The sequence below is a fragment of the Sciurus vulgaris genome (assembly GCF_902686455.1).
Source record: "Sciurus vulgaris genome assembly, chromosome: 14".
Taxonomy (NCBI): Eukaryota; Metazoa; Chordata; class Mammalia; order Rodentia; family Sciuridae; genus Sciurus; species Sciurus vulgaris.
The window spans coordinates 28,386,488-28,411,170 of NC_136475.1; the positions used below are offsets into that span (position 1 = coordinate 28,386,488).

General features: G+C 34.4%; 1 protein-coding gene across 5 annotated transcripts in view; it reads right to left on the reverse strand.

Moving 5' to 3' along the window:
- The window catches only part of EXOC6B (exocyst complex component 6B), a 603,818-nt gene that overhangs the window by 266,608 nt on the left and 312,527 nt on the right, over positions 1-24,683 (reverse strand). For all 5 annotated transcript variants that reach the window (XM_079111444.1, XM_079111442.1, XM_079111441.1 and 2 more), the window contains one exon: positions 20,400-20,579. In XM_079111444.1, coding sequence (XP_078967570.1) covers positions 20,400-20,579 — 180 coding nt within the window. The remainder of the gene's footprint in view (positions 1-20,399; positions 20,580-24,683) is intronic.

Here is a 24,683-nt window from a genome sequence, read left to right on the forward strand (position 1 = left end):
TGTTATCATGCAGATTGTTTTTTCTCCTTTATGAAAATTTTTTCATTTCTTTATTTTTCTCACTCTATTTTCCTTTCGTTTAACTGTTTCCTCAGTCTCTTTCTCCCTTTTCTCATGTGAACAATCAACTTCTTTTTGTCGCTGGCTCTTTGCGGTACAAAATCTGTGGATATTTGTCACTGCTTGCAGCAACAACTTGCATGGGTCTTATGGGTGGTGGACTGGAAACTGAGCTACTTCTATCTTTCTCTTTAGTGCACTGCTTTCTTGCTTGTTTGTTCATAGAGGATAGAGGAAATGAGGTTTACTTGCTTTGAGAGGAGAGAGAGAGAGACTTTGCTTATCAGAGAGAGAGAGACTTTGCTTAAGAGAGACCTTGAGAGAAGGACAGGCTTTGCTTAGAGCCCAGAGGAAGAGAGACTTGCTACGCCTGCTAGCTGCCGCCGCTTTTCCCTACTAGCTGCTGTGTTTTTCCTTCTAGCAGCTGCCGCACGTGTGTCTTCTTCTACTGCTTTTCTGCTAATGGCTGCTGTGTGTGTGTCCCCTGTCTCGCTCCGCCTACGCTTATATCACCTCCAGGAGGCGGAGAGCAGGGCCACGCTTCTTACCCAAAGATCAGGCACAATTAGGAATGCTTGAGAACACATGCGCATACATTGTGTGCGTGGACGATAAAATCACCTGAGTGTGCTTATGTCAATTAACCTCCTCGCTGCCGATGTGATCAACATGGCACAGCCCCCAACACTTTTGATTCTGCTTTCACTCTTCCTATGATCTAGTACTTTTAAAGACTTTCTGTATCCCATTAACAATTACATCCTACACCCCTCCTCATCCTCTCTGTCAACCATTAGAATCTGTAGACCTCATTGCAAATCTATTGGTTATGGTGTAGATAATAATCGAACTCATCCTCTCTATTTATTATGACAAAACTGTTAATGTCTTCATAGGGGCTATTTGGTTTAGGACTACATATTTTCTGTACTGGGTGTTACTAATATTGATTTCCCCCTTAAAGAATAGGTTCTGGAAACCTTCAGGGTCACCATAAGCCTATGGGGGGAAACTGTAATACCCAGATCTGTACTGATAGGGGAAAGATACATGAACAACATGAAAAAACAAGGGAAATAAGTGTTCCAAACAATCCAACATTCTATATTAATAGAATCCAGTTACAGCATGGTAGAAGAAATGTCAGAAAAGGAGTTCAAATTATACATACTTAAAATGATTTGTGAAGCAAAGGATGAGATAAGAGAGCAAATGTAGGCAATGAACAATCACTCTAATAAACAGTTAAAAGAGCAACTGCAGGAAGAAAAAGATCATATCAACAAAGAGACAGAGATTCTGGAAAAAAAAAAAAAAACAGAAATCCTTGAAATGAAATAAACAATAAACAAAAAAACAAAAACAAAAAACAAACAAACAAAAAACTCAATGTAAAGCACCACCAACAGACTAGATCACTTAGAAGACAAAACCGCAGGCAATGAAGACAAAATATTTAATGGAAAATAAAGTTGAAAAGGCAGACAAGATGGTAACAAATGATGAACGAATCCTCCAAGAACTGTGGGACATCAGGAAAAGACCAAATTTAAGAATTGTCAGGATTGAGGAAGGCACAGAGCTACAAACCAAAGGAATGAACAACTTATTCAATGAAATAATATTAGAAAATTTCCCAAACCTAAAGAATGAAATGGAAAATCAACTACAAGAGGCTTATAGAACACCAAATGTACAAAATTACAACAGATTCACACCAAGGCACACTATAATGAAAATGCGTAATATCCAAAATAAAGATAGAATTTTAAAGGCTTCTAGAGGAAGGCATCAGATTACATATAGGGGGAAACCAATAGGGATATTAGCAGATTAATCAGCCCAGATCCTAAAAGCTAAAAGGGCCTAGAACATCATATTTAAAGCTCTGAAAGAACACAGTTGCCAACAAAGACTCTTATACCAAGCAAAACTAGCCTTCAGATTTGAGGACAAAATAAAATCTTTCCATGATGAACAAAAGTTAAAAGAATTTACAAATAGAAAGGCTGAACTACAGAACATTCTCAGCGAAATATTCCATAAGGAGGAAATGAAAAACAAAAATGTAAATCAGCAAAGGGAGGAACTACCCTAAAGGAAAAGCCAATTAAAGGAGAAACCAAGTCAAGTTAAAAACCAAAAATAAACCAAAATCATATCTCAATAATAACGCTGAATGTTAATGGTCTAAATTCAATCAAAAGTCAGACTGGCAGACTGAATTAAAAAGAAAGACCCAAAAATATGCTACCTTCAAGAGACTCATCTCATAGAAAAAGACATCCACAGACTAAAGGTGAAAGGATGGGGAAAAACATACTACACACATGGACTCAGTAAAAAAGTGGCGGTTTCCATCCTTATATCAGATACAGTGGACTTCAAGACAAAGTTAGTCAGAAGGGATAAAGAAGGACATTTCATACTGCTTGAGGGAAGCATAAATCAAGAAGACATAGTGATTATAAATATTTATGTCCTAAACAATGTCGCATCCATGTACGTCAAACAAATCCTTCTCAATTCCAAGAATCAAATAGACCAAAACACAATAATTCTGGTTGACTTTAACACACCACTGTAACCACTAGATAGATCTTCCAAACAAAAACTAAACAAAGAAACCATAGAACTCAATAACACAATCAATAACTTAGACTTAACAGACATATATAGAATATTCCATCCATCAACAACCAAGTACACGTTCATCTCAGCTGCACATGGATCCTTTTCTAAAATAGACCATATATTATGCCACAAAGCAACCCTTAGTAAATATGAAAAAGTAGAGATACTTCCTTGTATTCTATCAGATTAAATGGAAAGAAATTATACGACATATCAGAATCTCTGGAACACTATGAAAGTAGTACTAAGAGGAAACTTCATGACATGGAGCACTCTCAATAAAAGAAGAAAAGTCGACAACTAACTGATCTAACTTTACAGTTCCAAGTCCTAGAAAAAGAAGAACAGAGCAACACCAAAAGTAGTGGGAGACAGGAAATAATTAAAATCAGAGCTGAAATCAATGAAACTGAAACAATTAAAAAAATTAACAAAACAAAAAGTTGGTTCTTTCAAAAAGTCAACAAAATAGATAAACCCTTAGCCACACTAACAAAGAGAGGAGAGAGAAAACTCAAATTACTAAAATTTGTGATGAAAAAGAAAATATCATGGCAGACATCACTAAAATACATAATTAGAAGCTACTTTGAAAATCTATACTCCAACAAAATAGAAAATCTTGAAGACATCAACAAATTTCTAGAGGTATATGATCCTCACAAACTGAATCTGGGGGACATACACAATTTAAACAGATCAATTTCAAGCAATGAAACAGAAGAAGCCATCAAAAGCCTACCAACCAAGAAAAGCCCAGAACCAGACAAGATTCTCAGCTGAGTTCTATAAGATCTTCAAAGAAGAACTTAGAACAATACTCCTCAAAGTATTCCACGACATAGAAAAAGAGAAAACTCTTCCAAACTCATTTCATGAAGCTAGTATCACCCTGGTGCCAAAACCAGACAAAGATACAATCAAGGAAAGAAAACTTTAGACCATTATCTCTGATGAACACAGATGCAAAAATCCTTAACAGAATTCTGGTAAATCATATACAAAAACATATTAAGAAGATAGTGGGGTTCATCCCAGGGATGCAAGGTAGGCTCAACATCCAAAAATCAATAAATGTAGTTCATCACATCCATAGACTTAAGGTTAAGAATCACATAATTATTTCAATAGCAGCAGAGAAAGCATTTGACAAAATACAACACCCCTTCATGCTCAAAACACTAGAAAAAATAGGGATAGTAGGAAAATACCTCAACATTGTAAAGATTATCTATGCTAAGCCCATGGACAACATCATTCTTAATGGAGAAAAACTGAAAGTATTCCCTCTAAAAACTGGAACAAGACAGGGATGCCCTCTTTCACCACTTCTATTCAACATCATCCTTGAAGCTCTAGTAAGAGCAATTAGACAGACCAAAGGGATACACAGAAAAAGAACTCAAATTATTACCATTTGCTGATATGAGTCTATATTTAAAGGATCCAAAAAATTCCACCAAAAAAATATCTAGAACTCATAAATGAATTCAGCAAAGTAGCAGGATATAAAATCAACACTGATAAATCTAATGCATTTCTATTCATAAGTGATGAAACCTCTGAAAGAGAAATTAGGAAAACTACCCCATTCACAATAGCCTCAAAAAAATAAAAAATAAAAAACAACTTGGGTATCAATCTAACAAAACAGGTGAAAGACCTCTACATTGAGAACTACAGAACACTAAAGAAAGAAATTAAAGAAAACCTTAGAATATGGAATGATCTCCCACATTCTTGGATAGGTAGAATTAACATTGTCAAAATGGCCATACTACCAAAAGCGCTATACAAATTCAATGCAATTCCAATTAAAATCCCAATGATGTACTTCATAGAAACAGAGAAAGCAATCATGAAATTCATTTGGAAGAATTAAAGACCCAGAATAGCCAAAGCAATCCTGGGCAGGAAGAGCAATGCAGGAGGTATCACAATATCAGACTTTTTCACCTATGCTACAGAGCAATAGTAACAAAAACAGCATGGTACTGGCACCAAAATAGACAGGTAGAACAATGGTGCAGAATAGAAGACACAGAGACAAACCCACATAAGTACTGTTATCTCATACTAAACAAATATGCCAAAAACATGCAATGGAGAAAAGACAGCCTCTTCAACAAATGGTGCTGGGAAAACTGGAAACCCATATGCAGCAAAATGAAATTAAACCCCTATCTCTCACCCTGCACAAAACTAAACTCAAAATGAATCAAGAACCTAGGAATTAAAAGAAAAACCTGCACCTAATAGAAGAAAAAGTAGGTCCAAATCTTCATCATGTTGGCTTAGGATCAGACTTCCTTAACAGGACTCCCAAAGCACAAGAAATAAAAGCAGGAATCAATAAATGGGATGGATTCAAACTAAAAAGCTTTTTCTCAGCCAAGGAAACAATAATGTGAAGAGAGAACCTACAAAGTGGGAGAAAATCTTTGCCACACACACACTTCAGATAGAGCATTAATCTCCAGTATTTATAAAGAACTTAAAAAACTTTACATCAAGAATATAAATAACCCAAGATAATAGAATGAGACAAACATCATTACCCTATATACATGTATGATCACACAAATGGTGTAACTCTACTTCGTGTACAACCAGAGAAATGAAAGTTGTGCCCCATTTGTGTACAATGAATCTGTAAAATAAAAAAGTCCGTAAAAATAAAAAAGATTTTTAATAAAAATAATAATAATAATAATAAAAAGAAACACTGGTACCAACTGGTTCAATCTCTGGAACCAACAAAAGAAAAAAAAAAAGAAAGAAAGAAAGAAAAGAAATGGCCAAGAAAAATATGAAACACTTCTTGATTTCATTAGTCCTCACAAAAAATGATCACAGAATTGCCAACATGTGGGGCTGGGGTTGTAGCTCAGTGGTACAGCGCTTGCCTTGTATGCATGAGGCACTGGATTCAATCCTCAGCACCACATAAATAACTAAAGGTATTGTGTTCATCTACAACTAAAAAACAATTTATAAAAAATACCAACATGTATGTAACTAAAGAGCTAAAATGAAAAGGATAGATAAATCCAAAAGTTAGCAAGGATATACAACAACTTGAACTCTCCAATCCTACTAGTAAAAATACAGACATACTCCTTTGGAAAATTGGCAAGATTCTGGACATTTTCATACCCTATGGCATAGCAATTCTACTCTGAAATAGATGATTAAATATGTTCACCAACATACATATATAATAAGTCTCAAAGGAGCACTATTTCTAATAACTAAAAATTGAAAATAACTCAAATGTCCAATAACAGCAGAATGGATATCATAATGTAACATTATTCATTTAACGGAACAATATAACAGGACAGAGAATGAAAAAAATTTTCTATACTAGTGTATGAATCTCATAGACATTATAATGAACCTAAGAACTTACATGAAAGAGTACATACTATAACACTGAACAAACAGGCAAAATTGAGCTACATATAATATTAAAAGTACACATAATGAAAAAAGAAGTACAAATAACAATTGCCCCCAGGTGAAAGGAATAATTTAAAGGGAGAAGAGGTAAGAGAACATGTAGAATGGACTTTTAGGAAACTAGTAATGCTCTGTTCCTTGATCTTGGTGCTTGTCATGCAGGTATGCCTATTTTGTGAAAATTCACTTAAGTATGTACTTATGGTTTGTTCATTTTCCTATGTTAATTATTCATCAATTTAAAAAACATACATCTACTTTCTCCTTTTCTAAAGAACAGACTTTAAAAAACAGTTTTTTTTTTCAGGGACCTGTTAATGAAAGCAATGAATTGTAGAAGTCACTGTTTGATGACAGCAGAAAAATATGGGACAAATAAACAAATAAACATATCAACATGGGACAAATAATACAGTTCTGAAAAAGATTTGTTGTATTTTTATAGTTCCATCTGACATCTATGCTCATATCTAGAAAAATAGGCATGGAAGAAACTACTTCATAAAGGATTTGTGAAACCTCTTGAGATAGAGAGCTAGTTCCTGTTTGCTGAAAGAGTGCTTTCTATTTTCAGGTCTCTGTCACCTCTTAATCCTAATACCATCTTCCAAAGGAGTTATCAAGGTATATAACAATTAAGGAAATTTAAAATAAAAATAAAATATAGTAATCTAAAACAAAATGAAACACATATAAGTAAAAACAAGATAAAAAATCGCCTTGTTTGTTACCATTTTACAACAGGTAAAGGTAGCAAATCATTCATTTTTAAGAATCATGTAAAGGTAAATTACCCTACATGTTATACAAATAACAAGTAGATATTTGTTAGAAAAACCTTTTTTAAAAATATATAACAATATATTCGGGGAAACATTGTAGGGAGAAAATTCAGTGTGTGTGTGTGTGTGTGTGTGTGTGTGTCCCCACTCACTTTTTAGAAGATGACTTTTCCTTAAGAATAGAGTGGACCTCATCTACAAAAAAGGAGCTAAAGCGCAACAAGCTGGCAACTGCTAATTCAAAGAAAGAGGAGTCCCTAGAGGCAAGCATGAACTGTGTCTGATTTCCAATAATGTATGTTATTTGTTAGCAGAAATTCAAGCACTTAATAAGCCATATTAAATCTGTGGCTATAAACCACCACTGTTGAATGGTGGCATGTACCAGATTCCCTGTTCACTTAACTGTGAACTCCTCACCCCATAGTATGCGCAAGATCTGCTGGGGTATCCTAGCACCAACTAACTTACAAGCTCAAATTTGCCATCCTGTCAAAGAAGCAAAAATGTAACTCAGAATGACCTTACTGCAATATTCGCAAGCAGCAATATTTTCTTCCTGGGAAACTGGATAAATACCCTTTTAGTGCTTTCCCAATCTCATTCTCAATGAAATGGGATTATAAAGCAAAATAAATTGGTAATAAAGAGCTGTAATCAGAACAGAAAATGTCATGTGATAGCAATCATTTGAGTTTCCTGTTAGACAAATCCAATCTTATCCTAACATTCACTGGATACCTATTCAGTATTGGTCGTATTAAAAAAATCTAAGACGCTTTCTTTCAAAGGACTTGTAACCGTGGTTAATAATAAAAAGAATATACGGGGGGGGGGGACTAAGAAAAAATATATATTAAGTTTCAAGTAGAGAATGGAGACAGTAAGATCTATAGGAGTTCGCCAGAAAGTTAAACTCTTGGAGTATGAACAATGAAGAAGTGGAGGGACCAATTCTGAAAGACTTCCTTCATTTAAAAGGAAAGAAATATCTGAAAGTGAGATGAGGAGTCATTCAAAGAATAAGGAAAATCACAAGTGTCTACAGCCAAAAAACGAGCATAGTATGACTGGGAACAATGAACAGATATAGTTGACTGAAGTCATGGCTTTATATAAGGGAATTACAAGAAACAAAATCAATATGGATAGGAGTTACACTTGAAGGAGTGGATATCATTAAAAGTTTCTGAACAGAGGGAGTGACATACAAACCAGAGCTTTTGGAGGGCACCATTGGAATAAATTGACTGCCTGTGTTCTTCGCTTGGTGCTCTTATTTACAGTAACCACACTTTCAGTTTTCACCAGTTATGATTTATTGCCCTGATCTAATCTTGATCATGCTTCTCAGTCTCCTTGCCTAGAATTTTGCTAGGAAATCTTAATCCCACAAAACCCTTACATACACCAAACATTTTCCTTTAGTTTACCTAAACATAATCTGTTAAAAAGGAATTACTTTGCAGGCAGAAACCAGCTAAATGAAAGAGACTGGTATAGGGAAAAAAAAAAAAAAAAAACCTAACAAAGTGAATTTCTTTTTTACTATTATAATTTATGAGCAAAAAAGAAAATATGAAATTAGAGGAATGTCATAAAATCTAAAACTTTTTTTAAAAAAGTTTAAAAATTTTAAATGCCAAGAACAAAAAGATATAAAATGCCAATAATTTTGAAGAAAAACAAGAAACACCACCAACACAATTATTTACCTTTAACAGCTGAACTTTTTTCCCAACTATGAACGTGTTCTTTACACACCTGCAATCATTTTGTTTATAAAATTTTATTCTGCTTGTTTCATTTGACATTGTACTATAAATATTTTGCACAGATATAATTTGATCTTCATAAAATTAGTTTTAACAAATGCATAACATTTCAATTGAACAACAATATGGTAGTTTATATAACTTTTTGCCTATCTATTAAATGGTTAAAGTTTTTAATTATTTGCTCTTTTATAAGCAATGTTGAAATACATGACTATTTTGTCCTTAGATAATACCTCGCATTCCACTACCTCAGCACCAATGAGAAAGACTCAAAGCAGTCTCTCTCCGTTGTATAAAGGTGTTGGGGGTACTAACATGACCAGGAATGGTACTGTCTAAAACAGTTCTCACTGGAATCTCTGGTTCTTAAGTAGGATATTAGATATAGAGATTTACAGTTGTAGGATTATACAGTCCTTTAAACTCTAAGTTCTGCTTATTTTCTACTTTATCACACTACCAAAACAAGATTAGAGATAAATGGCTCTTAGCGTTTGAATTCAAACAAGCTTTTGTTGATTAATTGTAAGAACAGAAGATAATCAAAAGTCAGTATCATTAAAGTATCACGAAAGAAGCAAAGAAATACTGGCTAGATACTACCAGAAAGAGCAGCTATTGCTGTTAGTAATGCAAGTTTTATGGGGAGAAAAATGCTAAGTCAAAACTCAACACACAAAGGTCTCTGTGAAGAACACAAAACCCCTAAAGGATTTAAGTGAAAAACCTCAATACTTTTCTTAAAAAGGAGCTCATTTGTCGTTCATTATTGTCTAAGTGGATCCAGTAACCTAAAGGAAATAGCAAAGAAATAGGAAACACAAATAAATATCTTGGTAGTCAGAGATATCTTTACCAAACCTATTTCTTTTGCCCATCAGAGGGAAAAATATTAAGAAAAAGATTCCTTTGACATTGACTCGAACTATTAATTAATTTGAAGAAAAATTCAGTTACAGCCTGAAGGCTCTGATGCCTGCTGGTTCCTTAAGGACACCTCCTTATCTTGTTCCAGAGAAAGTCACAGGGAGAGGACTGCTTTAGAGGATCATTATTAACAGATGAGAGAATTTCTACAGAAGGTGTCAAAGAAGGGATACAAGGTTAGGAAGAAAAAGGCAACCTACTTACTAGTACCCTTCCTATTACCTGATAGGGTTTTCACTTTTGGGGGACATTACCACAGTTTGTCTCCCGTACTAGGAAATGTTCTGCTCATGATGACTAAAAATTTATATATGAACAAATAATAGTAACAACCTAGTGAGAATCCCACAGGAGAAAAGGTGTTTAAGTGATGGCTCCCTAAAACACAGCCTGGTGCTCCTCATACACAGCTTAGAGATAGCTGCAGCCTACAGTGGAGGAACATGGGGGCAGCTCACACACCAGATCCATGTCCCCACATGAGTAATTTTTAACACATCAGCAAACTTCTTTCTGTTTTAAAAGTCTCATATGTAAAGTGGGATAACAATAGTTCTTTGTTTTTTGCAAGTTTGTTGCAAGGAATAAATGAGAATAAATACATGCACACACAGAATGAAGGACAGAGAGAGATGGGGGGTTGGGGGGACACTTTGCATAGAACCTGGTATCTGGTACCTCTCAAAGTATGGTACCTATTGCCCAAGGCAAAAAGACTACAACTGATTAATTTTGTGACCTTGCGTTAAGACACCACTTTGGGCCCTAGTTTCTACATCTGTCAAATGAGAGAAATACTAACTCCATATATCATTGAATTTGTTTTATAATAACAATAACAACAACAACAACAACAACAAAAAGGTCTGGGAATGTAGCTCAGTAGTAAAGCACTTACCTAGAATGCACAGGCCCTGGGTTCAATCCCCAGCACCAATAAAATAAAATAAAACAAAATAAAAATGATAAAAGTCAAAAGAGAAAATGAAAAGTTTGAATAATATGAAGCGATAAAATTGAAGGCATTTTTATTATTAAAATGGTGACATTTGAAAAAATAATGACCTTCTTTATTTGGAGAAACATATGCAAATAAATGGAAAGAAAGATCAATTGGAATGTTAACTCAAACCAACTTTTGGTCCTTATTTCAGAATAATAGCTGATTACTTCTCTTTTTAACAATTAAATTATTCTTAATTATAGATATGACCCCAAAACAGTATTTAATCCCCAAACAATTCACTTTATTTTTCAAAATAAGTAAACTTCACAAAAACTTATTGTGCACCATTTTATTATGTGTGTGTGGTACTGAGGATTTAACTCAGGAGCACCCTACCACTGAGCTATACCCCCATCCCTCTTTTATTTTTTATTTTAAGACAGTGTTCCCCCAAACTGCTGAGGTTGGCCTCAAAATTGTAATCCTCCTTCCTCAGCCTCCCCAGTCACTGGAATTAAAGGTATGAACCACCATTCCCAGCTATTATGCACAATTTCATGCAACATGCTTCACTACACATAACTAACAAATAGAGATAAATAACATAAGTCTTTATCCACAAGGTTCACAGCCCGCAACTGGAAATTAATATGTTAGATAGAATGGTATTATGGAAAACTTTTAAAGTCAAAAACTAACTCTGCGGACCTAGTTACTATATCCCTTAAAAAGAACATATTCTCCCTGAGTTCAAAGTCTCATCAGTAAAATAAAACAGTAATACTATCTATTTGGGGTATTTTGAATCTTCATTAAATGGAATGGTATTTAACACATATAAAGAATCTGAAACACATTGGATGCTTCTTAAGTACCATCTTTCTTTTTTCTGGATCAAAAACACAAATTACTGATATATCCTACTCAAGGTAGATAAGCTACTGCCATAAAAGAAATACCACAAAAAAGGAAGATGACACATCCACTCAGAACTGGAGAAGCCTTCATAAAAAGTCTGGGATTTGAAATGAGCCTTGAAGGATGTGTAAGATTTCAATACATATGGTTAAAGAGCAGAAGCAGTAAAAGCAGACAATAAAAAGGTGTTTTAGTCCTCTTTGCATTGCTATAACAACTCAGGGGAGAAAAAGTTTACTTTGGCTCACGGTTTCAGAGGTTTAGTCCATGGTCAGTGGACTCCACAGCTCTGCCACATCCTCTTGCCAGAACATGGCTGAAGGGCATGACAGAAGAAAGTTGCTCAATTCATGAAAACCAGGAAACAAAAGAGCGCTTGGGATAATATAACCCCCAAGGGCAGGGGCCCAGTGACTACTTCCTCCAGTCACATCCTACCTGCCTATAATTACTATTCATTAATCCATTCAAATTATTAATCCATCAAATGGATTAATCCATGGATTAGGTTACAGTTCTCAGGGGTTTCAGGCAACATCTCATATCAAAACCATAACAAAATGCATGATAAAAAGACACAGGGTAATAAAGAGTGTGCTTGACAAAGAGAACTACTTCAATTTGGGAGGAGTATTTTCAGTAAATAGGAAAGACAGAGGAACAGAAGACAAAAAGGTGGTTTGAGATACCATTATGGAAAGTCTGGATAAAATCTGGAAAGATTCTGTACTTAATGAGTGGCACTGACATTTTCTCAGTAGCAGAAACATTTGCTAAGCCCTGAGATGGTAGCAGTTCATAGAATTAAGTGAAGAGATAAGAAAAATGTTCATTTTAAAAGAGTTCTGGATGGGAAGAATTTCAGAAATATTTTAAGGGAAAATAACTTTCCCTTAAAGATGATCTTTCAACCACGAAGTAAGGCTGGGGATAGGTATCACTGTATACTTGGACTAAGACAATTTCCACACTTAACCCACAAACCAAGGTGGGTTATGGGAGATCTTGCCCCAGGTCATATAAATTAACATTAACAGCAAAAGAAAAAACAAATTCAGTATTCTCTCCTCTAGGTCTGTTACTTGAGACAGTATTTCCTCTCTCTCAAGCATTTCTGAAAGATAATTATCAGGATAACAAAGATAAATCCTCAAAACTATGCTCTTATGCTGAGCATGCAAAATGGGTAAGTATGCATGCAATTGTAAATTATGCAATTGGAGCCTGAGATGAATACTTGGGAACTTGCCTCATCAGTTAACTCAAGGGACAAAGTAACATGTTAAAACTCTAACTATGGAAAATCCTATGACAGTCATTTCTGGTTGCCTCATGAAAATAGGTAGGCTGCCTTGATCTTCAAAACTTCCAAGGGAAAAATAACTGCAAAATTCAATAATTTCCCCCTGACTGGTTAATAATGAGCATGATCTGGGACACTCTCCCACACCCAAAATAGACACATGTTCATACTCAGACATACTGTCTCTCTCTCCCTCCCTCTCTCACACACACCCTCTCCTCTCCCCCACTGATGCACTGGCCATACTGCTGTTGTGATGTGGCAACAAATATTACTGAGAACTAAAGGAAAAAGGGAATTTCAAATTTTAAAAGAACAAAATAGTCTTTGCTTTTTTCTTTCAGTTCTCTTCATATAAATATTTCCTATTGTTCAGTCCCTTTTGACAACATCACTGCTACCTGCCAATGTCAAGTATGAAAAGAAAATATTCATACTAAGTAAAAGACAAATGATCTCGTTCTTTCTCAGAAAAACTCCTTCCCCTATCACTCTTCCTCTAGCAATGCACAAGGGCAAATGTTAAACATAGCTCTATTTTGTCACTCACATGGGGTTCCATGAAGAAAGTATCTGGCCTTCTGGGGAACAAAACACAAACGCCAGGCAATCTATTTGCTTGTCTGTGGAAAACTAGGAGGGGTACTTTTAGAAGTCATATTTATCTCATTCTATGGAATACACTGGTTGGCCAATCCAACTCATTTTTGAACGTTTGGATTTAAGAAAAAGAGATCTGCTTTAGACAATATAGAAATATGGCATTTATGAAAGTAATATTGAGGGTTTGGTGCTGTCAATTACCTACCATCTTAATTCTGAATGGTGCTTGGCAAAGTGGTTCTGAATACTAGGATCAACCCAACCCACACTGAGATGTTACACAATATTTAGGTTCAATGACAGAAAAGAATAAAACACCTAAGAAAGGTCACAACTCACAGGTGGAAAAAGCATGTATTTCGATTAAACCAGCAGCAGTTTATTACTGCTTCTAAGAGATGTAGAGTTTAAAGCAAGGAAAACAAAGTATAATATTGACATCTGATAACTATGGAATACATAGGGATCACTGTGTTTCATGGCACATATAGACAGTAACTCATTAGGTTATCATTTTTATTTTTTAAGCACAAAATAAAATAGAAAATAATGAAGATAAATATAGAGAACACCACTTTAGGATGAAGTGGGCTTTGAACTATTGTGGGTTTTTTCTTTTATAACACTACAAGATCTTATTCATTGAAGTAACACTACAAAGCCAAGGGAAACATAATAGCCAAAATTCTATAGGACCTATTTCCTTTAAAAAATGAACTACATTAGAAAAAAATTGTTCAAATAAATGTGCTGTTTTTATAAAGAATAAGTTAGTTATGAAAGACAGAATAATTCTTGAGATAAAGAATGTAATTCCAAATATCACCGCCTCCTACAACCAGGATTTAAAAAGCAGAAAATGTTTTATGACAGAAAAATATGTTTAAACAACAAAGATAAAAAATAAAAGCTATATATATATATATATATATATATATATATGTACTGTAAAATCAAGGAATATGCAGTTTCAGACTCTATATATCATAAATGGTTAATGGGTATATAATATATATGTTTAAAATGCTATCAAATTTTGTGGACTATTTTACAATGTTTTGCCAAACAGAAATAATGAAGATGTTCTTTAATGATTATACATTTACATTAATAAATGATATTGTACTATACAAATATACAATAAAGTCAGCTAATATTTATAGGACTTTTAATTTAGAACAATTCCTCACTATATAAAATACAATACTGTGTTGAATATACTTAATCTGAACATAAAATCTTAATTTTATGACACATCCATGATTATTTCATGAAGGAAGAAGTCTTAAAGTGAAATTGCATGATAAAAAGGTAGGCACATTTTAAAGGATTTCTGAGGTATACTGAAAAGCTGATGACCAAAAAGATTATACCAACTGAGACCTCTACCAGCAATATATCAGAATACCTTCTTCCAGAAGTATTTCTCACAACTGTTGAAATGCTATTATTTTCTTATTTACTTTTAACAAAGGTATAGCTAAAAATACTTCACAACTTTAATATGTATGTCCCTTTTTCCCCCAATACTGGGGACTCAATTCAGGTGTGCTTTATCATGGGGCAACACTACCAACCTTTTTTTTTTTTTAATTATCATCAGTTGTCTTTTTTTTCTTTACTGACAGCCTACATACAATATTTGAATTTTTTTTTTCTATCAAGCTATATTCTTTATATGTGTGTGTGTGTGTGTGTGTGTGTGTGTGTGTGTGTGTGTGTGTATTACAGATGTTACCCTTTGGAAATATTTATTGCAATCATTTTTCATAATGAATATGCATTTTATTTTATTTTTTGATTTCTTTTAAGTAATGTAATAAACAATTCATGTAGGAAAGGTATCACCCTTTTCCTTAATGATTTCCATCATTGTTGTTAACTTTAGAAAGGTAACTTATTTTCAGATAATAGAAAAATTTATCAATATTTAATTGGTTTATTGATCTGCAGGTGACGTCGGGGACTAAGAATTGGCTCCCCCATCACACGAGTGGAACCCAGAGGAGATCCCTAGAGTAAAGTTTTCCAGCCTGGACCAGTAAGTGCTGGGTGGGAGTGGGGGATGGGGGTGAACTGATTTAAAATCTTCAGACCAATCAGCATTTAGTGAAGAGCCTGGAGCCACCTGGGCCTGAACCTTGCCTCCAGAAATTCCACCTAGGGGATTACCTCTCTCATTCCAGCAATCCGGAGGGTGAAGCAGCACAGCTCCAGACCATCCCACTTAAAACTGCTTAGAAGACAGCAAAGGAAACTATCAGCAATGTGAAGAAAGAGCCTACAGAGTGGGAGAAAATCTTCGCCAATCATACTTCAGATAGAGCACTAATCTCCAGAAACTATAAAGAACTCAAAAAACTCTACACCAAGAATGCAAATAACCCAACTGACAAATGGGCTAAGGAAATGAACAGACACTTCACAGAAGAAGATCTACAAGCAATCAACAAACATATGGAAAAATGTTCAACATCTCTACTAATAAGAGAAATGCAAATCAAAACCACCCTAAGATTCCATCTCACCCCAATTAGAATGGCGATTATCAAGAATACAAGCAACAACAGGTGTTGGCGAGGATTTGGGGAGAAAGGTACACTCATACATTGCTGGTGGGGCTGCAAATTAGTGCAGCCACTCTGGAAAACAGTGTGGAGATTCCTTAGAAAACTTGGAATGGAACCACCATTTGACCCAGCTATCCCACTCCTTGGCCTATACCCAAAGGACTTAAAATCAGCATACTACAGAGATACAGCCACATCAATGTTCACAGCTGCTCAATTCACAATAGCCAGACTGTGGAACCAACCTAGATGGCCTTCAATTGGTGAATGGATAAAGAAACTGTGGAATACATATACATTGGAATATTACTCAGCCATAAAGAATGATAAAAGTATGGCATTTGTAGGCAAATGGATGAAATTGAAGAATATCATGCTAAGTGAGATAAGTCAATCTCAAAAAACCAAAGGACGAATGATATTGCTGATAAGTGGATGATGACACATAATGGGGGGTGGGAGGGGTGGGGGAAGGGAAAAAATAACAGAATGAATCAAACAACATTACCCTATGTAAATTTATGATTACACAAATGGTATGCCTTTACTCCATGTACAAAAGAAAAACAACATGTATCCCATTTGTTTACAATAAAAAAAAAAGAAGAGTTAAAAAAAACTGCTGAGAAGAGAAGCTGAGGACATTTTGAACTCCAAACGAAAGAGGATATTTTGAACTCCAAACGAAAGAACTTTCTAACTTTTCATCAAGATTTTTTTCTTTTTTAAATTCTTTTTCTGTGTTTGTGACCTTGATGTTACACGGACATTTACACATTTTCATATTTTTTTCTCATTTCTAGCATTTTTGAAGCCAGTTATTTTTTCATGGATTAGTTTTTTGTGACCAAGGATGTTTGATCAGTATATTTCAGTTTTGTTTTGTATTTTTTATTTTAAATTTTGTAAAATTTTTACTTTATATATATATTTTTTTCAACTGTCTCCCTTGATTCTCTCTTTTCTTCCACTAACAGCCAATCTCTATTGTTCTCTCTTTCACTCTTCCTTTAATCTTTTACTTCTACTTCTCTCCTCCTCCCTCATAATCATCACATCCTATATATTGTTTCTGTTCTCTTCCTGTCCACCATTTGAAATTGTAAACCCTTTTGCAAATGTGCAGCTTTTATTACAGGCAATAACTGATCATATCATTTCTATTTATTGTGATAATTAACACTGTAGATGTCACAGTAGGAACCGTTTGGTTTAATGTTGTACACTGCTTGCATTGGTTGTTGTTATTATTTGTCTCTCCCTAAACAGTGAGGTACTAGAAAAACTTCAGGGACACTGTAAGTCCACAGGGGTAGAAACTTTACTGCCTCAGATCCATACTGTTAGAGGGGTAGACACACAAACAACATGAAAAAAACAAGGGAACAAACTGCCCCAAGCAAACCAAGATACTCTAATAACAGGATACACTTGATACTACAGGGGAAGAAATGTCAGAGAAGGAGTTTAGAATGTACGTAGTTCAACTAATCTGTGAAGCAAAGGAAGGTATAAAGAAAGAAATCAGAGAAAATACAGTAAGTGAAAAAGCTCTTCAATAAAGAGGCAGAAACTCTGGGGAAAAAAAAAAAAACAAGCAGAAATCCTCGAAATGAAGAAAACAATAAACCAAATTAAAAACATAAAAGAAAGTATCACCAACAGACTAGATCACTTGGAAGAGAGAACCTCAGGTAATGAAGACAAAATATATAATCCTGAAAACACGGTTGACCATGGAGAGAAAATGTTAAGAAACCCTGAACAGAGTTTCCAGTAATTATGGGATAACATGAAAAGACCAAATTTAATATTTATTGGGATAGATGAAGGTGCAGAGATACAAACCAAAGGAACGCACAATCTTTTCAATGACATAATATCAGAGAATTTCCGAAATCTAAAGAATTAAATGGAAAATCAAATACAAGGGGCTTATAGTAGGACCCCAAATGTACAAAACTATAACAGACCCACATCAAGGAACATTATAATTAAAATACCTAGCATACAGAATAAGGATAGAATTTTAAAGGCTGGGAGATAAAAATATCAGATTATGTATGGAATATAGTGATACTTTATTTCCTTCACATAGCAATGGGATAAATCATATGAACAGAATTTTTAAAATACTGAAACATCCAGGCATTCCAGGAATAAATCCCATAGAACAGTGCTAAATTGCTTTCTAAAAACACTGGGAATTGTTTTCAATTATTTGTTTATTTATTATCCATAACTGTTAGACTAATTTGTGGGGTTTTTTTTCTAGTTTTGTCTGGTGTAGAAATTACAATTAAGCTAAATGAAAGGACATAATTTCCTACAGGTGAATTCCAATAACAACAAGAAAAGTAGTGAAAAATGTTGACAAAAATATGAAGATGAGCTAAGAACTGGTCAAAACTCAGCCTGGGCATCAGACTGAGAATTGAAGTTAGGTCCAGGTATAGAGTAGCAACTAAGGGTCAAATAAACCATTACATTTTTGCTGCTTCCAAGAAGTTAGAATGCCAAAATTAGAGCTTTGAGGGTCACTTTTCTTCTCAAGATATTTGCTCCATTCCAAATCCACATCTTTAAAAAACATAAGGGTTAAACCAAAGCTTTTGAAAGGCAAAGTGACATTTCTCACAGTTACCCACTGTTTCAGAGGAAAATATTCATGAGTGGAAGAATGCATAAGAATCTCAGGTAGAAGGTGTCTTAGTCCATTCTAACATAATATAAAGCTGCTACCTGCCCTTTACACTGCAGTCATTTCCCCACCTCCCAACTTATAACCAGAGCTTGTCAGTCTGTGAACATCCTAGCTAGCTATTGGTTCATCAGTCAGTTTGCAAGTATCCTTCTCCGTTATTGGTCTGTTAGCCTGCGGCACTGGACTGCTTAAGAATGGCTCCCCCGCCATTTTTCTCTCTCTCTTTCCTCCTCACTTTCATACTCTCTCCTCCATTTCACTCTCTCTCTTGCACACGCTCTCTCTTTCTCTTTTTCCCTCATTTTCTCTCTTACCCTGCAGGAAGACACTCGGCCTGTTTGCTTAACCAACTCTCTTGTGTGAGTTCCCGCATCCGGAGTGGTTTCTGGGTTCTTACACATTCCAACTGCAATAACAAAATGCTATGGACTGGGCAGCTTATAAACGACAGAAATTGATTTCTTACAGTGCCAGAAGATAGGAAGTTCAAGATCAAGATGCTAGCGGATTCATTGTCTGGTGAGGGCTGACTCCCTATTTCATGAAAGACACCTACTTGTTGCACACTCATATGGTGGAAGAAAAAGGTCATTCTCTGGAGCCTCTTTTATGGGGTCATCAATCTCATTCATGAGAGCTCTACCCTCATGATCTATCATCTTCCAAGGCCTCATTTCCTGTTGTCCTCATATTGGTCTTTACTGTCAACATGTGAATTTGGGGGGTGCACATTCAGACCACAGGAAAACTATTTTCTTGAGGGAGTGAAAAATCGACAGAAAAAACTTACAACCACATTTTTTTCCTGTTATTATTGTTGATCTGGGTATGGGTAACACTCCTTTCTCAAGACATTTGTCAAATTCTAAAACTAAAGAAGGCAGGAAGCTGAATAGACAAGGTTTCCCTGAAATGCAAAAATCTTTATATAAAGTTCTCCTTGTTGAAAAGATGATGACATGCGAGGCTCTTATAAAAAGCCCAGTAGAACAACATCAAGCAACAGGGACAAACAACCATGCAGGACATCAGCAATGCAAACTTGACTGGACTGAGGTGACTGACCTCAAACCACAATCTGCCTGCCCTTTCTGCTTATTCAGTCAAGGAAAGAATGAACATTTTCTGGTGCATGATAATATTACCAGGAATTCTACATATTTTAAACACAATGCCTTACATCAACCAAAAAACACTAGGAAGAGACAGGAACATAGGACTGAAAATCAAGGAAAAAATCAGAAACAAATCCACCACTATGTAGATAAATAAAACATAAGAGTAAACATTGACTATAAATGATTATGACTATGATCCTTAAGAAAATACAGATTTAAAAAAACAAAGAATTATATCAGAGAATTTGTTTATAAAAAAAATTCAAAGAAAATCTAGAAGTAAAAGATACATTTGTGGAAATTCTAACTCTGATGTTTCTCTTTTATTACTACCAAGGCTTTCATTATGTCTTTGTATTAATTATCTTGAAGTTAATAGGAAGACATGAAAGTAGAGATAACTTTCAAAATACACAAAATGCAAAAGTAAAGGGAAAATATGATAGAAAAGGCCTCTAAATATCATTAAGGCTTGATGAATAAAAGTGTGAGTTTTTATATATCAAAGAGTAAATATAAGTCTTTCACCAAATTAGAGCTCAAGGGAACTGTTTTTCTGTATCCAAGGGCAAAGTAAGAGGCACTGTCACTTACAGGAAGGTGCGTGAACACAGCAAAGGTGCTCCTCAGAAAGGCAATGAGGTCTACAAGGTAATCACTTGCTTTGTTGTCTAAATCTCCTGTCATCCAGTCATAGTCTGCCAGTTGCAGAAACTGGTCAATCTTCTGGTTTAAGTTGGTATAAATCTCCTCTTCAGCTGCATGCCTAGCATCCTGTGAAATAATGTGAAATTTAAAAAAATAATTCTGTTTCCAGTTTGAAAAAGGTAGAAATTTAAATGACTTGAAGCCATCTCACATTTACATTCAGTGAGCTACACAACCAGGAAACTGGGTCATATCACAGTCTCTACTAATTTTTTCTTTTTCCAAAAGTGAAACGTGGCTTTCTCTATCTTTTGTTTCCTTTCTTTCCTCTTTTTTTTTGGTCTGCAAGAAAATGTGTTATTTTGCTTCACTGAATGGGGAAACTGCCTTCACTGCCCTCAGTAACTTACACCCTTTTTTATTGTCTTATCTCTATTCAAAACCAAACTTTCTCCAGGATCCTATTCCCTTTTAACACTTCTGGGACTCCAGGAGTTTCCTTCTGGCAATACTAACCTCTCTATATCCTCTAGTTTCTTCACATTGCTTATAAGAATCCTTAGGTTTCAACTTAGTGTTCTGCAGTCTCACTACTTATTGTCATATAAGTTTTCCTTATCATCAATCTTTTCAAAAAGACTGATATGTTTCCTAAAATGTGTTTTACATAACACTAATCTTAAAAGATGCTCAAACAGTAAAGATTCCTAAATCACATACATTCAAGATTCCTGCTACTAAGAGATACATGATGTACACTAACATATGTAACGCTCTAAGAAGTATTCTGGAATTTATTTGCCTAGAAAAAATAATTTTAAGACAACTGAGTCTACAGTACACCAAAACAATGAGGATTCTAATACTAAAATTCATCACCAAGGACAGAATCAGAAACTCATGAACTAACTGCTACCACATCCAATATTTATTTTTCAGTTTAAACTTACTTGATCTCTATTAAATATTCTCTATTTAAAATTCTGTTTCCTAGCTAAAAATGTAGCTCAGTGCCTACTGTATGAGATACTGGGTTCAACCTCCAGCAACACAGGAAAAGACAAGAAGGACAAGATAAGAGAAAATTCAGTCTTCCCATAGCTTTGCTTTTACTCCTCTGGGGGCACATTGTCTCACTTTTCTGAGTTATCTAATTAATTCTTATGGCTTCCAGGACAAGAATTCAATATTGAAACAAGTCCTTCAAACATATTCTATTTCAAAAACCATATATCTGATTGCTTCGTGGACATCTCTATGCCTATAAACTCTGAAATCAGAAAGTTCACGACCAGCCTTATTTTCTACTCTTCAATGTTCAGAGATATAAAGCAGAGATATAAACAACACATTTGATTCCATTCTTTTCTTCACAGTCAGAAAAGGAGTCCTGTAAATTCTGACTCCTCAATTACTTTTTAACCCATTACATCCCATCTTCTTAGATGCTAAACTACAAAAACTTTTAGTATATATTATTATGTAAAAATAAGAACATAATTATATTGCACTGTAACAAGTATAATATTAACATCAGTTAATATAATAAAAATAAGTTCTAGATTATTATTTCCATCCTATTTTAACATACCTATGTCAATTTCAAATATTCACAGACTTGAAACTTGGGACTTAATTGGTTAATTTGTACCCTCATCTACAATTTTACTTATCTAATATCTGCATAATTTCATAACATATTTACATACTATAATTTAGCAGGTGACTATGTTTATTTATACAAGCAAAATTTTTAAAAATGTATGTTTAAATGACAAATAAAAAGTGTATGCATTTATCATATACAACATGACATTTTCAAATATGTATATTATGGAACAGCTAAATGGAGCTAGTAACATATGAGAAAATAAACATTAATTAAGTTAGTTAACGCATGCATTACCTCACATATTTATTACTTTTTTGTGATTAAAACACTTACAATCTACTCTCCAGAGATTTTCAAGAACACAATATGTTATTTATTTCCCATTTTTATTTTTAATCATTTGATTTATATGTTAAACAAATGGGGTACAATTTGTTTCTCCAGTTGTACATGAAGTAGAAGTGTACCATTTGTGTAATCATACATTTACACAGGGTAATAGTGTTTGATTCATTCTTTATTTTTCCCTCCCCCTCCCACCCCACAATACATTACTTTTAACTATGGTCATCAGGTTGTACAATAGATCTCTTCAACTAATTTTTAAAAAAAATTTTTTTTAGTTGTTGATGGACCGATACCTTTATTTTATTTATTTATTTATATGCGGTGCTGAGACTCAAACCCAGTGCCTCATGCACGCTAGGCAAGCACTCTACCACTGAGCCACAACCCCAGCCCCAACGATTTCTTCTTATCTAACTAAAATTTTATATTCTTTAAGCAAATACTCCTCTGCCCCTCCCCAAAAACCATCCTTGTTCTTTGTTTCTGAGTTCAATATTTTTAGATTTCACACATAAGTTAATATCATGTGCTACTTATCTTTCTGAGCCTGCATCATTCACTTAATAATGTCCTCCACATTCATTCAAGTTGTCACAAATGACAAAATTTCCTTCTTTCTTACAGCTGTATATTATTCCATTTGTACACATATCACATTTTCTTTATCCATTCACCCACTGATGGACACATGGGTGGATTCCATATTTTGTCTACTGTGAATAATAGTAAAATGGGAGTGCAGATCTGTCTTCAATGCACTAATGTCATTTTCTGTGAATATATACCTAATAGTGAGATTGCTGGATCATATGATAGTTCTTATGTTGAAGAACCTCCATATATTCCATAATGGCTATACTAATTTACACACCCACCAAAAGTTATAAGGGTTCCCTTTTTTCCATATCCTCACCAACACTTCCATTGTTGGTCTTATTGACAATAGCCATTCTACCAGGTGTGAGGTGATATTTTATTGTGGCTTTAATTTTCTTTTCTCTGATAAATATGTTGAGCATTATATTATATACCTGTTGACTATCTGTAAGTCTTATTTTGAGAATTGACTGTTCAGGTCCTTTGCTCATATTTTTTTATATCAGGCTATATATATCTTTTTTTTAACTGTGGAATTGTCTGAGTTTCTTATTAACTATAGTGGGGTTTGTTTGTTTGTTTGAAATAGGGCCTTGCTATATTGCCCAGGCTGAACTTCCTGTTTCAGTCTCCTTAGTAACTGGGACTATAGGTATATAGCACCACACCTGGCTAAATTTTGGATATTGATACCCTGTCAGATGCATGGCTCCAAAATACATTCTCCCATTCTATAGGTTGTCTTTTCACTCTGTTTCCTTTGCTGTGCAGTTCCTTTTAAGTTTGATATTACCTCATCTATTTTCACTTTTTTGTTCATGCTTTTATAGTCATATCTGAAAAAAAAATCACTGCCCAGGCCAATGTCATAGAAGTTTTCCTTTGTTTTCTTCTAGTAGTTTTGCAGTTTCAATACCTTACATTTAAGTCATTAATCCATTTTGGGTTGATTTTTGCATATGGTGTGATATAAAGATAAATTGTATTCTTGTACATGTGGCTAATCAGTATTTCTAGCACCATTTCTTAAAGAGAATGTTATTTCCCTTTTTGTATTCTTGGCATCTTTGCCACAAATCAATTTGCCATAAATGTGTGGATTTATTTTTTTGACTATTTGGCACTTTTGCTCTAAGTGTCTATTTTTATGCTAGTACCATATTATTTTTATTTCTACAGCTCTGTAAATTTCCAAATCAAATAATGTGATGCCACCAGCTTTGTACTTTTTTGCTCAAGACTGTTTTGGCTATTCAGGTCTTCCATAGTTGCAAACTTCTTTTAGAATTCATTATTATATTGCTGTGAAAACAAAATTCTGATGAGGACTACATTGAATTGATAGATCACTTTGGGTATGACAGACATTATTTTAATAATATTAATTCTTTCAATCTATGAGCACAGAATATATTTCCATTTACTTGTATCATCTTCAATTTTCTTTGTCAGTGTTTTACAGTTTTCAATAGATTTTTCACATCAACAAGTTTTAATGAGCACCTCTCTACTTACATCTTTACACTACTTATATAAAACGCTTAAATTGTCCTTGAATTCCTTTAGCATTGTAGGTTTAAGGAAAAACTGATCAGAAGTGCATAGCATTTGTATGTAACACCTACCCCTTACTCCAAACATAAGCTATTACCCCCTACTGAAACATCTTGTAT